The sequence below is a fragment of the Phocoena sinus genome, chromosome 9, assembly GCF_008692025.1.
Source record: "Phocoena sinus isolate mPhoSin1 chromosome 9, mPhoSin1.pri, whole genome shotgun sequence".
Classification (NCBI taxonomy): Eukaryota; Metazoa; Chordata; class Mammalia; order Artiodactyla; family Phocoenidae; genus Phocoena; species Phocoena sinus.
Genome location: NC_045771.1, coordinates 87,137,224 through 87,157,073, shown reverse-complemented (window position 1 = coordinate 87,157,073; position 19,850 = coordinate 87,137,224). Strand labels below are relative to the sequence as shown.

Below are 19,850 nucleotides of genomic sequence, written 5' to 3'. Positions count from 1 at the left end.
AATCACCCAATTTGCAAAATGAAAAAAAATAAGTAAAAATGAAAGATGACAGACTAAGGACAGGCATTTGCCTTCCCTTTGTCCTATAACTCTTTTTAAATGGCTGTAACATTATACAAATAGTAGGAAGAACTCTGAAGAGAATGGGATAGCGAAATGTTTGCAGGCAAGTTGCTGATGAAACGGAACCAAGATTTGGATCACCACCAGGATCAGGAAGGACCACCAGGGGAGGGAGAGTGACCCTCTAGAAAGAAGCTCTGAGCATGAAGTCAGCAAGGACAGAGAGCAGGCATAAGCAGGGGGGCCTGAAAGCAGAGAGACTGGGCGTTTGGCATTGAAGAGTAAACCCATTTTGTTTCTGGCATTTGAAAAGAGAGGTGCCCCTAGCCGGAAGGCCAGCTCTTGCCTCCTCATCCTGAAGTCAAGCTACACAGCATTGTAAATCAACTATACTTCAATTAAAAAAATAAAACTCTAAGGACTATCATAAAAGAAAGAAAATAGCTTTAAAAAAATGTGAGTACCCTCAGTGATTAAAAAGATATTGTTTCCATACAACAAAAACACAATTCTATAAAGAAAAAGTATAATCAAAAAACAGGCGAAAAAGGATCTTGAAAATTTTAAAAATAATTACTAAAATAAAAATTAGTTTATTAGAGCAGCTGAAAGATAAAGTTTAAGAAATCTCCTGGAATGTACAATGAAATGTCAAAGAGATGGAGAATATATATGCTAGAAAAGATAAGAAACATAGAGAAATAGTCCATTAAATCCACTTTCAGCCTATTGGGGCTCTAGAAAGAGAAAACAAAATGGAAGGGAAGAAGTTGACCAAAAAAATACTAGGAGAAGATTTCCTGTAGTTGAGGAAAAGCATGAGATAAAAATGATCCATCAAATGAATGGAAAAATATCTATATAGAGATATAATCATTATAAAATTTCAGAGTCAAGGATACAGAGAGGTTCCTAAAACTTTCTGAAAGAGAAAATAAAGTCACTCAAGATTGATGTAAAGCTTCTCATCACTGAACTGGATACTAAACTACAGTGGAGCAATGCCTTCAGAATTATGAGGGAAAATGATTTTGAACTTAAAATTCTGTTGCCAGTAAAATTATTAAGTGTGAGAGTAAAATGACCTTTTCAGATCTTCAAAGACTCAGGCAATTTACTTGCAAGTACCCTTTCTGAAACAGTTACCTAAGGATATGCTCTAGCAAAAAGAGAGTAAAAAGTAAGAAGGAGGGGGCTTCCCTGGTGGCGCAGTGGTTGAGAGTCCGCCTGCCGATGCAGGGGACACAGGTTCGTGACCCGGTCCGGAAAGATCCCACATGCCGCGGAGCGGCTAGGCCCGTGAGCCATGGCCGCTGAGCCTGCACGTCCGGAGCCTGTGCTCCGCAGCGGGAGAGGCCACAACAGTGAGAGACCCGCGTACCGCAAAAAAAAAAAAAAAAGTAAGAAGGAGGAACATGTGAAATAAGAGTGTTACTCCCCAAATGCAATCCTAGGCTGGCAGCTTTGTACCAGGCTTAGAAAGAAATTGATACAAATTAAAACAAGTAGTCAGTAAACTCCAAGAAAAATGACTTTAAGAAGAACTAAGTAATTTCTGTTCAACAGATAGAACCAGTAATGAACTATATTCACAGAGTTATAATAACAGGACATCTAGCAACCTGGAGAACTAAACTGAGTCATACAGACCTCCCTTCAGTACAAACATACAAAAATAAAGAATAAAACACAATGACATGTTTAAATAAGTAGTTAACTTTAAAATAAAGACTGCCAGAAGAATGCAGGAAATGGTTTAAGAGAGCACTAAGTGCAAGCTTATACTTAGCACAACCATAGCAGTTTCTCTGGGGGATACAGATCCTGGGATGTGGGGATGGGATCATGCCATTTAAATCTGGAAAGAAGACATGACCTCAGGCCCAAGGAGACAGGGAACCTCTTCTCACCTCCCTCCCATTTAATATGAGCTCACAATTTTAAAAACCTACAAACCACCATAAGGGAGTGTCAGCAAACAAAACAAATAGAAGAATCAGATCCCAAAGAATTGAAAATAATAAAAATATGTGAAAAAAATCATAAGTGTGTTAAAAATTATTAAAGGAGTGGGCTCCCCTGGTGGCGCAGTGGTTGGGAGTCCGCCTGCCAGTGCAGGGGACACGGGTTCGTGCCCCGGTCCAGGAGGATCCCACATGCCGCGCAGCGGCTGAGCCCGTGAGCCATGGCCACTGAGCCTGCGCATCCGGAGCCTGTGCTCCACAACAGGAGAGGCCACAGCAGTGAGAGGCCCGCATACTGGGGGAAAAAAAAAATTATTAAAGGGGTAAAAAGAATAGAAAAAAGGAAAAAAATAGTGCACAAAAAAGCATATTTCAAAAAGAAGATAAACGAAAAATATAGGCTGTTTTTAAAAATTAATGTACTAACTAAACAACATATTAGAGCCAAAGGTAGATTAGTGAACTAGAAGCCAAATCTGAGAAAATTGCCTAGAATCAACGCATTGAGGTTAAAAGATGGAAAATGTCAGAGGTTAAAAGACACAGTGGTATAATGAGAAGCTCCAACAAATGTCTAATAGAAATTCCAGAAGGAAAGAATAGAGAGAATGACCTAGCCTATATTGGTTATATAGGTCAACAAATTAAAAGGTAATACAGGGACTTCCCTGGTGGTGCAGTGGTTAAGAATCCCCCTGGCAATGCAGGGGACGTGGCTTTGATCCCTGGTCCGGGAAGATCCCACGTGCCATGGAGCAACTAAGCCCGTGTACCACAACTACTGAGCCTGCGTGCCACAAGTACTGAAGCCCACGTGCTTAGAGCTGGTGCTCCGCAACAAAAGAAGCCGCCGCAATGAGAAGCGCCCCCTCACCACAGCTAGAGAAAGCCTGCATGCAGCCACGAAGACCCAATGCAGCCAAAAATGAATAAATTTTTCTTTTTAAGTAATACAATCTAGCAAAAAATTGCAGGCAATGTAGAGACTTAAATATTCATTTTTCATGGTAAGCATTCATAAATGTCTAATTTCGATAAATCAAAAGATAGACTCAGCCATGAAAAGAAGCGAAATTGAATTATTTGTAGTGAGGTGGACGCACCTAGAGTCTGTCATACAGAGTGAAGTAAGTCCGAAAGAGAAAAGTACTGTATGCTAACACATATGTGGAATCTAAAAAAAAAATGGTTCTGGAGAACCTAGGGGCAGGACAGGAATAAAGACACAGACGTAGAGAATGGACTTGAGGACACGGGGAGGGGGAAGCGTAAGCTGGGACCAAGTAAGAGAGTGGCATGGCCATATATACACTACCAAATGTGAAATAGATAGCTAGTGGGAAGCAGCTGCATAGCACAGGGAGATCAGCTTGGTGCTTTGTGACCACCTAGAGGGGTGGGATAGGGAGGGTGACGCAAGAGGCAGGGGATATGGGGATATATGTATACATATAGCTGACTCACTTTGTTATACAGCAGAAACTAACACACCATTGTAAAGCAATTTTACTCCAAAAAAGATGTTAAAAAATATATAGCCATATAATTATATTACTTAGAGCAGTAGTTCTCAATTCTAGAGGAGATTTGGAAATGTATCATAGTGGCTGGAGGGCACTACTAGCATTTATTTAGTATCGGAGATGAAAATGCAAAGTGCACAGCACAGTTCCACACAAGTCCCACCCAAAATACTAATAGCACTCTTTTTGAAAATGCTGATTTAGAGTTAAAAATAAGCCCACAAGAAGAACTAAAAACAAAAACTGGTTTTAAGAAAATGGTCGCTTCAGTGAATACAGCTGGAGTTGGGGAAAAGAGGGATGGAAAACTGTTTATTTTTGTGATTAGCCCTTCCATAATACTTGTATTTTTATCATGTCTGTATTATTTTGACTAAAGTTATTATTTTAGAAAAAGAAATGACTGGTAAGCCAGTAGTTCTTTCATTTTCACTTAAACTAGAGAACTCTTTCTTATTAAAATATCTGTCATTCAAACTTAAGCACCAATATGAATTACTGAGCTTTTTGTCCCAAAGAAGATTCTGGAGGCATATCTTCTGACTATTAATGATCTTTCATGTGTTCCTAGTTGGAAAATAAATCTTGCAATTTATCAACTTAAGGAGTCACAGAAAATCAGTGCTGGAAGGGATTCAGTATCTTTAGTGGAATTGAATAATTTTTCCATGGTATGGTGGTTTTTATAAATTTATTTATTCATTTATTTTTGGCTGCGTCGGGTCTTCGTTGCTGCCCACAGGCTTTCTCTAGTTGTGGAGAGCGGGGGCTACTCTTTGTTGTGGTGTGCAGGCTTCTCGTTGTGGTGGCTTCTCTTGTCGTGGAGCACAGGCTCTAGGTGCGCGCGGGCTCAGCAGTTGTGGCCCGCAGGCTCTAGAGGGAAGACTCAGTAGTTGTAGCACACGGGCTTAGTTGCTTCGCAGCATGTGGGATCTTCCCAGACCAGGGCTCAAACCCGTGTCCCCTGCATTGGCAGGTGGATTCTTAACCACTGTGCCACCAGGGAAGTCCCTGGTATGGTGGTTTTGATCAGTAGTTCTGTATAGGACAAAGGAGGATGGGAATATATTCAAATAGCTAGAGCATATGGCTTCAAATTTGAATGTGTAGCCTGCCTTTTATGGTCCTATAAGACCTCATCCTATTCGACTTCTCCAGTTTCATTTCCTATAACTACCTAAAACAAAGTTGTTACCAGTGCTTTTGGTATTCTGTGAATAGGTCCTATTAATTTTTACCTTTCACTTCTGTGTGCAGAGTCACACACCTTCACTTTTTGCCTCAAGAGCTACTTCTAGTGCAGTATCCTCTCTGAAACCTTGCTTGACCTCTAATCTTGCTTCTAATTTGGTTAAGACCACCATGCTTCCTAAGCAACAAATCACAAGTGACAACATATGCCTATAATTAATATAATTTCGATAAAAGTAGATAAACATTTTGATACGATTAATCTGATGCACAGTTAATGAGACAGCATAGCACAAGAGCATGGTTTCTGCAGTGAGCAGACCTAAATTCCAATCCCAGCTGTTATTACTCCTGAAAAATGTGGGTAATTCTTACCTTCCATAGATACTGTGATTCTTCGATGGCAGAGTGTCAATAAATGTTATACTATAATGACTAATTGTTGTGTATAGACAAGAAGCTCACGTAAATGTGAATCATTCATAATATTTTTTAAGTCAATTTTAAGTTTTTATGTACTCACTTTGTAAGTTACCCACTACTTAAAATGAGCATTAACGTTGTTTAAATATGAACTATATTTTATTACCATTACACACATAAAGTCAGATCGAAAAACAAAATCTCACTTGTGATAGCAGAAAATTAGAAGTAGCCTAAGTGTCTAATAATAAGGAAGGTGGTTAACTAAATCATGGTACATATATATTATAAAATATTATAAAATCATTAAAAAATATCTTCTGAAGTTGTTTATTTTTTTAAATTTTATTCTTTACTTTTTGCTGCATTGGGTCCTTGTTGCTGTGTGCAGACTTTCTTTAGCTGCGGTGAGTGAGAGCTACTCTTTGTTGTGGTGTACGGGTTTCTCATTGAGGTGGCTTCTCTTATTGCAGAGCACAGGGTCTAGGCACGTGGGCTTCAGTAGTTGTGGCGCAGGGGCTTAGTTAGTTGCTCCACGGCATGTGGGATCTTCCCAGACCAGGAATCGAACCTGTGTCCCCTGCATTGGCAGGCAGATTCTCAGCCACTGCACCACTAGGGAAGCCCCTGAAGTTGTTTATTGACATGGCAAAATGTTTATGATATAATGTTAAGTAAAAAAAAATTTTAATGCAAAACTATTAAGACTATTTCAGCCAAGTAAATATACATTACATGCAAACATATTTATTTGCAATATACATTTACTATGTATCATTTATGCATGAGAAAAATGGAAAATTTCCAAATTTTCACAGTGCTTATATATTACTTTTATAAAAAGAAGGAAAAAAGTAACATGATTTTTATATCAAAGGCCCTTGATCTGATTTCCTAAGTGTTGTATTTCCTCACCAGTGATCTCTTGCCCCCATCCCCAGAACCTCCTATGTTCCCCTGTATGTTCCATTATCTCATATGCCCCTAGCCACCTGTAAGACATCCTTAAAAGGATATAGATTGCTGCAAAGACATTAGATGACAAGTTCCCTGAGGGCATGTACCATAGTTTATTAATCTGTAAGCATAGTCAACTTGCATGTTTCAACCAAACATATAAGTAGAGATTAAGTAGGTTTGTATTGGAACGAATGAATAAATGGAGACCCAAGGCCTCGAGAAATGGAGCAGGTGAAAGGAAATAAATGTGAGGTTTGTCTAAAAGGTAATAGTAATTATAAATAATAAATATTGAGTGCCTTATTCTAAGCGCTTCATAATTCTTACATGAAGCCTCAATGTAGCACTACTAGTACTGGCCAAGCAGATTGAGGAACATCCACGTAACAGCACAGTATGCAGCTGTTTAAAAACACAAGAAAGAGGAAACTTTTTTGTACTGATATGGAAAGATCACCAAGATATAGTAAGTGAAAAAAGCAAGGTGTAGAATGGGGTTAAGTCATGCTACCGTTTATAAGAAGAAGACCATATACCCATATCTGCTTATGTAGAAAATATCTCTGGAAAGACACACAGGAAACTGACACCGTGATTGCCTCCCAGCCACGGAATGGCAGTGTAACTTCACTTTAATTCTTTTTGCACATGAATTTTTGAGCCTTGTGAATATGTCAGTGATTCAAAAAGACAATTAAATGAAAACAAAGGAAAACCATTATCCCCACTTACAAATGAGCAACCCGAGGTTGAAGGAAATTAGGTACCCTCTCCACAGTAGTAATGGTCACACTTATTGAGCACTTACTGTGTGCCAGGCCCCGTGTAAGTACTTTAGAAACATTTTCTTATTTATTTTCACAGATATATAACGAGGTTTTATCTGAGTGGTATAGCTGAAGAATCGGAAGGAAACATATAATTTATTTTTCCAATCCAGGACATTCTGGAAGTAAGAATTACTCTGGGACAGCAAGCATAAGCCAGGACTTATGGTCACCCTATTTAGAGAGGTCAGGTAACTTGCTAGATGTCCTAGCAAGAGGGCAGTACCAGGACCGGAACTTAGATCTGTGTGATTTCACAGCCTATGCTCCAAACTTCCACTTATAGATAAACAAATGAAGGCTTGCAAAAAACACATATCAAGTGCCAGTTCCAGTCTACAAACACAGTCTCTCCGAACCCAAAGCCTACCATACGGTGTTGCCTCTCTGGATACTAATCTAAGAATCCTTTGGCTGAGGAGGTAGGTGGTCTCCTCCTCGGGGGAGGTGGATAATTATAAAAGAAGAGGGAAAGGATGGGAAGAGCCCCAGGCTACATCCTCCAGCAACCTTGGCCCCCAACACTCAAAAACACTCCGGGAGCATTCAGTCCGCAAGCTGCATGCCACTATGTGCTAGGTGTTCAGACAGTGGCCCTCCCCTCGTGGAGCTTACAATCTACATTCAGGACCAGTTTGCATGGATTTTGCATGGCCTTTCTACATATTGGGCCTCTTTAATTAATCAGTGGTTGTTAATAAGGAAAAGCAGGGAATTTATCTTGGTTATGCTAAAAGTCCCAGAAGTGTAGAAAAGAGGAAGCAGCTTTTTCAAATTGCTTTCAGGGAAAGGCTGGTAATGTCATAGGTGAACGAAAAATTATTTCTGGACTGTAATTCTTTTCTGGACTATAGTCTTACTCTGTGAGCTTTGAAAAATAGAGACTCCAGAATTACTAAATCGGAATTTCTAGAGGGCCTGGAAATCTGTGGTTTTTGACGCTCTCCATTGTGATTCCAATGTGCTTCCAAGTATGGGGACTCCTGGTCTAGTTGATCCTGTCCTAACAGTATAGAATAGCTCAGATGATTGAGAGGCAGAACTAGGGCCAGACCCTGCCCCCAACCTCCAGTTTGGAGCATCTTCCACAAAAGCATAGTGACTCTTCATAATTGTCAAGCAATGAATTCTTGCCTTTAGTTTGAAGTTTAAAATGTTGCTGCTGTTATAAATAAAAATGTAGTTTTACATTTTTATTTATAAATATCTGAGCCTTTTATATTTGATGACTATTTTGAATGGGAAACAAGGTTTGCATTCTGAGAATATTTTTGGATAAGTCAAGTGAGTGAAGATGAGCTCCTTTTCTCACAAAGTGAGGGAGTTAAATTGTATGATTTCCAAGATTACTTTCAGATCTAGAAATCTATGTTGAAAGGTGTTCTAAACTGTTTTTAAATCCCTTCTTTCATAGCTATGGAAAGCAGGGCTTGAATGTCTAGATCAATTTGCTTTTCTGTTATTAGTATTTTCGATGGAGGGCCTGCCAGAAGACTTGTCCCTTTGGGCCATCTGAGAGGTGACTTTTCTCATGTGAGGGTTTATGTACTTAGTCTTACAACTTGGTGATTTATAATTGCAATCAGCACACTTGAAGCTCATTATCTGTCAGATAAGCGTCTGGTCATTTGATCTCCTGCATTGGTCCCTTGGTTACTTTGCCTCTCTTCTTCTGATGAGGTGGTTATTGATAGCCTTCAAGGCTTTAATTATTTAATCATTGTGGTGAACATAAAAAGTTCCCCAATAGGACAGCCTTTCATTATAACATCCTCTTCTCCTTTACTCTTCTCAGCAGTCCTTTTCTTTCCCAGTTGAGACATCTTTGAACTGCCAAATATCTTAAGGAGGACATAGATTGTAGGCAGGGTCCTAAAACCTCAAAAATTTGAGAATCCCGTCTTTTCTCTGTCTCTTCCTGACCTACAGAGAGTTATTGTTGCAAGGTTTAGCAAAGAAAAATATAATACTCAGTTAAAGTTGGGATAAACAATAAATTTTTAATATAAGTATGCCCCATGCAAAATTTGGAACATACTTATACTAACCAACTATTTGTTGCTTATCTGACATTCAAATTTAATTGGACATCCTATATTTTATTTGGCAACACTGCAGAGAGTGCATACCCTAAGGCTTTCCTAAGTCCATCTAATGTTTTGGGGTCTAAATTCCTTTAATATTTGATCCTAATTTAAACCTTGAATGGAATGTTTGTAACAACTAAGACCTCAGTTTTATTCAGCATTTGCATGAAGTGTAGTGGATATTGCACTGCCCACCTACACGCAACTCCCTTTTGTTATGAGAATATACAAATAGAAATAAGACTTTGCTGGAGAAACCTGAGCTAGATAATTCTCTCTTTTGTAAGTTTTTATTAAATATTTCAAAGATACACATAAGCAAAGACAGTAATATAATGCATTGCACACAATTTATTTACACCCTATTCAGTTTTCTTCTTTTTGTTTGGTTGGTTGGGTAGGTAAATGTGAGTGTGTATACTGCCAGCCCCTAAGTCAGTGGTTTTGAACCTTGGCTGTGCATTTGAATCACTTGGAGAGCTTTTAAACTCTCAATCCCTGCCTGCCTCCCAGACCAATTAAATCAGAATCCCTGGCAGTAGAGTCAGGTGATTCCAGTGTGCAGCCAGGGCTGAGAACCAGTGCCCTGAATGAAAATGGCAAATGCAAAGAAACATTTTTTTACTGGTAAATCATGTCCTTATATTTCATATTCCTCTTCAAAACTTATTTCATGGATTTTTCAGTAAGCATATTACATTATAGCATATTATATGTATTGTATTATAGCATAGCATATGTTATAAAGTTTACTTTAAAAAAAAACTCATCTGGCTTTAATCATGTCACTGATTCATTATTAATTTTGGAAAAGCCTATAATTGGTTTTTGTTTTCAGATATTTCTTTGTGATTTTCCTGTCTTTTTCATATGTATTTCTCTCTCTTAGGTTATAAAACAGTGGTTTTTTTCACTTTATCTGCTCATTAGAATCATCTTAGGATGCTCTAAAAAACGATGCCTGGGCCACACCTCCCCGAGGCCCTGCTCGGAGGCTCTGTGCTAATTGGTCTGGTGCAGAGCCCAGGCATTGCTGTTTCTCAAAAGCACCTGAGGAGATGCCGTGTTTAGGCAGAGTTGAAAGCCAGTATTTCTAAATATGTTAAATTCCTACCTAGCTGATCATCTGAATCTTGCTGGAGAAATTTAAAACTTACATATAATTGCCCTGCTTAATGAGGTAGAAATTATTTCCAGGTTTTGTGAGGGGGAGAAATGAGAAGATGATAAATGGCCTTCCGAGTAACAGGTGTAAATGAGGAATTCCTGTTGGGGGTGGCCAAAGGACTTTTGAGAATAAAGAGAAGGATCTCTAATATTTTAGAAATATTTTATTTCTTCTGCTACATTTCAGCCTAACCTATTATGTTACTCTGAAAACTTCAAAGAAGGTTGCCACTCAGGTACAGGGATGTGTGCTCACACCTACTCAGAGTAAGTGCCCACTGTCCGGGCCCCACCTATGGGACCCTAATTCAGGAGGTTCAGAGTGGGGCCAGACACCAGTCCTTTAAAACCTTCCCCAGGTGGTGAGAGGGTAGTTTTGGTCGCTACTGCCTTCTACAATAACACATCCCTAGACGTGGTCATCACATTTCATCCCATCGACAACTGGGCAAATTCATGTGGAGTAACAGTAAAATCAGTGGTAAAAGTAGGTTTTTGCAACAGGGATTCTTATTAAACCTCCCTCAGATCTACCTGGTCTTTTTCTCTTTGAGTGGCTATATCAAGAAAGAAGTTATCTTTCTAAAGTAGGACAGAAGACAACCAAGGAGGAGGTGTCCAGAAGCATAAATAATTAAAGTAAAATGTCAGAGCAGACTTAATCCTCTGTAATATGAAGTAACAGAGAGGGGGCGTGGCATACACTATCGACAACACGATGCACCAGTCCAAAGACTGTGTACGTTCATCAGTAAGACAAGGACTGAACTGGGTCCTGGGAATTCAGGGTATGGTATTGCCTCAAGGACTTTGCAATCTAGAAGAGGAGACCAATAATTATACAGTGGGAAGAAACAGAAAATTATACGAAGCAGCGAGTATAGACCGACATCACGGGGGATTACAGGTGAGAGGGGACTCAGGAAAGCAAAGGACAAAACCTGGCTTTTGAAAGATACAGTGATTAGGGTGTGGAGAAAGTGGAAGGAGAGTGAGGGGAAAGAAACAATTTCTTGTCAGAGTGAATGGAACTCTGGGCATGGGCACAGAGGCTTACAGCAGCATGGGAGGTTGCCTGACTTGCATATGGTTCTGTGATGCTGTTGCGTGACGTTCTGGAGGAGTTGGGGGCAGGGGGAGGGCAGAGTGGTGGTGTTGCTGTGTTTCAGACCCCACCCGCATACCTCAGCCCAGTCATTTTTGGATATTATGATGAGTTCCTGGAATAATAAAAAGTTAGATGAAAAGCCAACCCGCCTTGCTAACTGTAAAACAAAAGATGTACACTCTTACTTTGTCAGATTCTACTGCAGAATCCTCTTTCTCCAGGCTTATCTTTTCATATCATCCGTCCTGATACTTAGTTGCGTTTGCTGCTCGAATTCCCTTTTATTCTAGACTTTAAAATTTTCAGCCTCCTTAGACTTAGGCATTTATTTTGCGTGATGTTTCCTGGTTGAAAACATGAACGTAATTTCAATTTGAATGTTAAGATTTCACCATAAGGGAATCGGATTGACCAGCGTCAATAATCCCCCGCCTTCACCCAGTCACCACACAGGCACCTAACCATTAACCCACGCTAACCCCCAACTCCTCTGCCTTTAACTTCCTTCAGTTAGGACTGATGGCTTTAGTTGTTGTTGTGCGCTTAATTTTTATTATAAAATATATCATTCAGGGCTTCCCTGGTGGCGCACTGGTTGAGAGTCTGCCTGCCGACGCAGGAGACACGGGTTCGTGCCCCGGTCCGGGAAGATCCCACATGCCGTGGAGCGGCTGGGCCTGTGAGCCATGGCCACTGGGCCTGCGTGTCCGGAGCCTGTGCTCTGCAACGGGAGAGGCCACAACAGTGAGGCCCGCGTACCGCAAAAATAAATAAATAAATAAATAATAATAAAAAGTAAAATATATCATTCAAATTTACAGACAGAGTCGTGTATTAAACACCAGTGTACTTACCACATGACTTAGTCAAATCTTAACATTTTGCTCTTTTTGTGCCAGTTCATTTTTTACAAAGTGAACATTGCAGATTCGGTTAGTTGAAGCTCCCTATCTCTTCCGAGTCTCGTTCCCCTTTTCTCCAGAGGTAACAACATCCTGATCTTAGTGTTTGTCATTGACATGCATGCTTTTATACATTTACTACATATATGTGTGTACACAAACAACCTACATTATTGCTTGGTAAGGTTTTTAAACTTTGTTTAAATAATTGCATCCTTGAAGTACCCACCTGTGCCTTGCATCTTTATTGAAAATTACGTTTTTGAGATTTATTGATGATGACATACAGATTTAGTTCATTTTTTTAAATTACTGCATAGCGTTCAATTTATGACTATACAAAAATTTATGTTTTATTGCATATAGGTAGACATTTGGGTTTTTTTCCAACTTTTCACTGTCATAAAGCTGCAATTAACATCCTTGTACACATTCCCATGTGCAGAAACATACTGGGTTTTTATTCCTTAATCATTTCTTTTACTCATATGAGTAGTATTCATTATGTAGATAGGTAGGTAGGTAGATAGATAGATATAAATATAGACATATCAGTCATCCTAATAGTCTTACACATGACAACACAATAAACTTTAAAATGATTATAACATTGCACTGATGTTTTCAACTTGTAGCTCTTGTGGAGACATAAGCCTCAGCTCTGAACCATAGAATAATTTAAGGAGTAACCAAATGTGAATACAGAATTGGAAAGGAGGCTTTTGTACCTTCAAGAAACCTAGGGTCAATTTAAGCACTGATCTTGCTCCTTTTTCTTTTTCTTTGATGTGTAAATGGTTAGAGTCAGCCTGATTCCCTGTTCCCTTAATATTGACTTGGTGTCAACTTGCTGCAGTATTTAGCCACTGAAGTTAGCACAATCCTTTGTTTAAAGTATGCACACTACCCCCTCGTTGCCCTGGGAGAGACAACGTGTTTTTTACTGACTTTGCTTTCCTTTCATTTATTAGTGCCTACTCTGTCCAGATCACTAGGTTAGATGCTCTGGGTGTCCAAAGATGAAGAGGTCCTCAGAAAAACTTGCAATAATACCGCCAAGAAGAGATGCATCGGGACGGTCATCAGTAGGATTTTGGCATCTGACAGAGTTTTTATTTTCTCCCTTAGTGAAACTCAGGAAATGCTCGTCTCCTGCTATTGATGAATAATTTCAGAGTACTATGGATCATGTTGAAGAAAGTGAAATCCTTGCAGCAACCCAGCGGTACTATGTGGAAAGACCTATCTTTAGTCATCCGGTCCTCCAGGAAAGACTGCACAAGAAGGACAAGATTTCGGAATCCATTGGGGATAAGCTGAAACAGGCATTCACGTATGTTGTTTCAACTTATTTCCTTTAATCTGTCATTCACTTATGAGAGAAGCAAGGTCAGATGTATAAAGAGAATCTGGCAATGTGGAGGAAAAAACAAATGGTGAGCACTCGTGATTTGCAGAGCTGTCCACACAGTTCATTCAGTGGTAGATATTTGATGGAACACAAGCTTCATTACATATTTCACCATATTTATTAAATTCCTTCTATGCTTTATGTCTGTATAAAGGTTTATATAAACAACCCACTTTGCAATTCTCCACCCACCTACATAATATCCACCTCTTCCATTTGTCTCTCAGGAATGTTCCAACCCCTCTTTTTCCCACTTGACTTCTACTCCATGTGGCAACACCCTAAATCTATGCATTTAAGTCCCCAGCCTAAGCTATCAAGGACACTCAGTGTCTTAGGACACTTACCATTCCCAGGCCAGCAACATGGCTATGTAATACATGTGTGCCTGACATGTGTACCTGATTGCACACCTGATTTTGCAAACCATCTGATTGCTGCCTCCTGAACCCTTGAGACCACAGCTTCATATAAGCTTCACAGTGACCCTGTGCTCTAGGTGTGACATCACGAGAGGTTGAAGGTATGTGCACTGGAGTCAGACTGTCTGAGTTTTGATCCCAGTCCCAGCCGCCCACCAGCTGTGCACTTGAGTTTCCTGCTTTGTAAAATGGGAATAGTAATTAGGGCTTACATCATCGAGTTCCTGGGGTTAAAACCTATTAATATATGCAGAGCGCAAGGCACATGGCAAGCACTATATAAATGCAGCTGTGATTAATATCTCAATTTTCTAAACCAGGAGACTGCTATGAAATCTGGTTTGTTTCACTCAAATTCAGTGCTCTTGCCATAGTTGCCTGACATTTTACTTCCCGTATCTTCCTGCGTCTAATTACCAGATACTCTTAACCACTAAAGGCACTGTATAAAATACCATGCATGCTGCAGTAATGCATTATCCTTTTAACTGGAATAAGTTGCTTCCTCATCACCAGGAGGACTTGAGGCTGTCATAGTGGTGATGGAACTCATCTGTCCATACTCTTACTAACTGATGTCTTTGATTATAGGCATAGACTGGCAAAAGGACTGGCTGAGGTCCAGAATATAGTCTGTGTATCAAAGTTAATTTAACCATCCAGGGATTAAATGCAAAGCCTTGGTTTTTTCAGCATGGTGTTCACCTAACCAAGATAACCAGACATAGACTTAGCTACAGTGCTCCCGTGACAAATGGTGTTTTGAGTTTACCTAATCAGAGACATATTCGTAAAGCTCATAATACCTGTGAAAATTTCCTTCATTTTATAAGGAAAGGGAAAACTAAGTGGGTAGATGCTGGTCATTGGTTCCACATCCAAGAGTTAACTCAATCAGTAAATAATTCCCCTACTTCACTTTACACCAACACAGGAAGCACATTAAGGGTTTCACCTGTTGAAATAATAGCTTCTGGGATATCTCAACTATTTTGAAGCTAATGTTTTCTTTCATGGTCAGTTGTAGAGCATTAGAGTGGAGACAATTCAGATGTTCCTATTTTTTTTTTTTTTTTTTTTTTTGCGTTACACGGGCCTCTCACTGTTGTGGCCTCTCCCGTTGTGGAGCACAGGCTCTGGACGCACAGGCTCAGCGGCCATGGCTCACGGGCCCAGCCGCTCCGCAGCGTGTGGGATCTTCCCAGACCGTGGCACGAACCCACATCCCCTGCATCGTCAGGCGGACCCACAACCACTGAGCCACCAGGGAAGCCCAGATGTTCCTATTTTTTAAAAATAATAATAATAATAAGCAGCTCTTCTTGTCTCTGACCTCTGCAGAGTAGAAGAGTCATCCTTGGCACCAGTTTTGAATTCTTCCTTACTGCTCCAAGATATGAGGAAGGGAAAATGCCTTGGTGTGAATTCTACAGAAATGGTCCTCATTTTATCTATTTCTTTGTCCTCCAGATGTACCCCTAAGAAAATACGAAATATCATTTACATGTTCCTCCCCATAACCAAGTGGTTGCCTGCATACAGATTCAAGGAGTATGTGTTGGGTGACATAGTCTCAGGCATAAGCACAGGTGTGCTGCAGCTTCCTCAAGGTCAGTAGAATATATTTCTTTCTTTCTGTCCTTCGCTACCATCTCCTCAAACAGTTGCTTGACCATTTTTCTGTTTAATTTCATCGTGATTGGAAATTCACAGTTTTTATCATTATAGTTCTAGTAACCTTCACCTGTTTAAAGGAATTCTCCAGAAATAAGCCTTTTAAATAACCTTTTAAAAGCCCCGGAGATATTAGTTGTAGAATGTGTAGAATGTGGTTTTACAGACCAGTACATGTAGGAGCTGGCCGGGCATTGCCTTTCTCTCGCCAAGTTAATCAGTCACTCCATGAGCATGTTGTTGAGGTTGTCCTTTTTTGTTGTTGTTTTTTTGTTGTAAATTTTATTGAAGTATAGTTGATTTACAATGTTGTGTTTCTTTCAGGGGTTGTCCTTGTTCAGGTTCTTGACTTATAAGTCCATATTCTTACTACAAGGGACCATGATATACTGAATTCTTGTGCCTTTGTGTGATTTTATATGTGATATAAGAATTCACTCATTGATTATTCATCTATTCACACACATTTATCAAGTATCTGCCTGGCCGTCCCCATCTTCATGGAACTAACTATCCAGTCAGGGAAAGAAACATGAAGCACGTAACAGCACGCATCAGTTTTTAATTGCAAATGATGGTAAACACTGTGAAGGAAGATACAGGGCACTCTGACATGGTGATACTAGGGGGACCTAATTTAAGTAGGTAAGTCACAAAAACCTCTTTAAGAAGATGAGATTGAAGTGAGACCTGAAGGACAAGTAGCAGGGAGGTAAAGAATGAGAAGAAGTGCACTTCAGGAAGAAGTGATAGCATGTGTGAAGGCATTTAGCAGGAAGAGAATTGGGTGTTGGAAGAATTATGAGAGAGGCAGGGTGCTAGGAGTGTGGGGAGTGAGGGGCTGGAGCCTGGCAAGGCGAGCAGTGGCAGGTGTGCACAGCCTTGACGGGCCCCTTTGGATTTCGTTCTGAGCGCGGTAAAAGCTGTCAGCGTGCTTTTTTCAGTTGGGTATTTCTGGTAAGAGATCACTGAGACTGTCGTGTGGGGAATGGACTTGGCTGGCGAGAAGTCACCAGGATGAATGTAGGGAGAACAATTAGAGGTGACAGTGACTCAATGTGGTCAAAAGGTGATAATGGCTTGAACAGCCTCTAGGTAAGCTGGCAGAAAATCTGTTCCCTTCTCCAGTTGCCCAAAAACTAATTGCTGAACAATCGATTTGTAAAAAAAATATATATATTTTTCCCAGTGATCAGTTAGCTGAGTTTTTAATTTTCCAAGTGACTGAGTTATCGAATCTATTAAATCTGTTAAACAAAAGCCTTAAATCAGGTTTAGGACCATTCTCCACAACAATTTTGGCACCAACACCCCAAGGATAGAGAAAGGGGTGTATTTAAAGGCAGAGGTGAGGGCAGGGGGAGGAGCAGACAGAGGCTCGGCATCTGGAGTGGGAAATAGGAGCTAGACCGACATTCAGTCAAGTTGGACTGACAGAGCCACAGGAAATGGCTGTAGTGAACGCATGTAAATGAATACGTCAAAGAAATCCTCAGAATTTAGCCTAGTTGGGTTTTCACTGAAGTGCCATTCCACAACTTTTTTTTGGACCTGTAGGCATTATGTAAACATCTACCCATTGAACTGTGAGCTCACAAAGGCTCTTCCTTGCCCTGTTCAGCTCCAAAGAGCCTGCAAGAACTTACAGCACAAGGCAGATGGTCACCTGTACCCAGAGAAAAGAGCTATAGTGACAAAGAATATTCTCAGAATTGAAATACATGAGTTTTCAGACTGAGAGCAACCATCGGGTACCCATCAGAATTCATGAAAAATTAACTTAAAACAAGACACACCATTGTAAAATATCAGAATACCAGGAATAAATAGAAGATCCCAAAACTTTCTAGAAAGGAAAAAAGTCACATAACCATGAAATCATAACCTAGAGGAATCTGAAAAAATAGGCATTACAGAAGGTCAACAGTTTATATCTACAACGATAAACCAAGAAGTAACAATGTGAACAGGTTATGTAGAACGGGTTTCTCAGCCTGTACCATGTACACTGTTGGGGGGGGGGGGCATCCTGTGCATTGCAGGTTGGGTAGCAGCATCCCTGGCTTCTACCCACTAGATGCAGCAGCAGCCCCACTCCCAGGCTTGGTAATAAAAAATGTCTCCAGACATTGCCAGATATCCCCTGGGGGTGGGCAGAATCCTCTCATGTAGGAACTGCTGATTTAGAAAAATGGAGATAAATGGTAGAAAAACAGCTGAAAGAGTTAGAAGTGAGTGCTTCTGGGGAGTGGAACCTAGAGTAAGGCAGAAGAGTGCTGGCTTTTCCTCCCAGCCTCCCTAGTACTGCTTGGCTTTTTATACTATGGACGTGCATTTCTTTGCTAGAAATAAAAAATATTTTTAAATGCAACATTAAACTTACCATATTGTTACATATGAAATAGGGATGCTTTCCCAACTCTTCTTTTGCTAAAATGTTCTTATCCACAATATAACAATGCATTACATGAACTTTCTAGTTATTCCAGACACTTGGTGAGGCCCCAAAGCTGAGAACAAAGGGTGTTTATTGCTTACACGCTCTAAAGAGGGATTCCAGGCCATCCATGCAAAACGATGAGTGAATGACACACATGCTCTCTCCTTAGTGCATCACTCCAACAGGATGTAAGGGGACAAGAAGACTGATACTAGATTTGGAATGAGAATTTTTGAGAGAAAGGTGAAAAAAGCCCTATGCATTTCCCCTCCACCTAAAGTTAAGGAAGGAAGGAAGGACTGCAAGAGAATCACTTGGAGCACTGGACATGTGTCCCCTGGAGTTTGTGGGCACTATTGCCTAATTCTTGCAAAAAAAATAAATCTACAGGTGAAAGGGTGTGAACTGCCTATGACAGCAAAATGAAGAGGACCCCTCCTGTGGGCATGGCCTGCACTTGCACAGTTTACTGGGGTAAAGCATCAGATAACTGGGCACCCTGGGAGGTAACCTGGCTTGGCTCATTTGAAAGGCACCTGCCCAGAAGTCTGCCTACAGGATGAGCAGCTGCCAGCAGAAAGAACCTGGAGGAGGTGTAAGAACTGGAACCTGTAAGGGGCCTAGGTCGTTGGGGGCGGCATTACATCGGCCAGGGAATAGTACAGTGGGCGTTCCTCACTGCAAATGGGTCTCCAGAGAACCCTGAAAACACCCCATTGGAGAAACAGCTGGCATTTGGGCATCAACACCAGATTACAACTGCACCAGTCAAGTAAGACTTTCTGCCGTTATGTAATTTGGGAAAGAATAAAGTAGAAAAAAATCCACCCCTGGCAAAGAGGAGATGACAAGGAAAACTGTCTCAGCCTGGACTCTCTGAACACAAATATAGGATTCCATGTAAGAGTGGGATGGAAGGGTGGGTATGTTAAAACACATCTGCTTAAATTAACATGATTTTCACTTGTTCATCATAGATAAAGAACCAAGAGAAAAACACACATAGCCCTCTGTTTTCTAATGAGCTCCCCGTTTCTGTTTGGTTTTTTATCCCACAGGTTTAGCCTTTGCAATGTTGGCAGCTGTGCCTCCGGTGTTTGGCCTGTACTCTTCATTTTACCCCGTTATCATGTATTGTTTTTTTGGAACCTCCAGACACATATCCATAGGTAAACCTTACAGTTGATATTTTAGTACCTTTCCTTTTGAATTTCCAAGCTTTGCAGTGTGCCAAAGAAACAGCATGTTTGTTATTAGGACATCTGCTTAGTAACAACTTTTGTTACTGTATACCCAGTAAGTGCTTTTAAAGAATACACTCCCCCTCAAGATTTCTAGAACTAACAGCTTTCTCATAATCTGGGCATAATAGAAAAAGACAATTTTCTTGTGTAAAAAGAGCAGTTGTGGGCTTCCCTGGTGGCGCAGTGGTTGAGAGTCCGCCTGCCGATGCAGGGGACACGGGTTCGTGCCCCGGTGTGGGAGGATCCCACATGCCGCGGAGCGGCTGGGCCCGTGAGCCATGGCCACTGAGCCTGCGCGTCCGGAGCCTGTTGCTCCGCAACGGGAGAGGCCACAACAGTGAGAGGCCCGCGTACCGCAAAAAAAAAAAAAAAAAAAAAAAAAAAAAAAAAAAAAAAAGAGCAGTTGTTGAAATCTGTGAAATAAGTGCTTGAGTTCATAATACA

The 19,850-nt window shown here is 40.5% G+C and overlaps 1 protein-coding gene across 1 annotated transcript in view; it reads left to right on the top strand.

Moving 5' to 3' along the window:
• The window catches only part of SLC26A5 (solute carrier family 26 member 5), a 55,807-nt gene that overhangs the window by 7,954 nt on the left and 28,003 nt on the right, over nt 1-19,850 (top strand). Inside the window, 3 exon segments of the mRNA XM_032644084.1 lie at nt 13,344-13,548; nt 15,519-15,658; nt 19,221-19,331. Coding sequence (XP_032499975.1) covers nt 13,397-13,548; nt 15,519-15,658; nt 19,221-19,331 — 403 coding nt within the window. The 5' untranslated portion in view covers nt 13,344-13,396.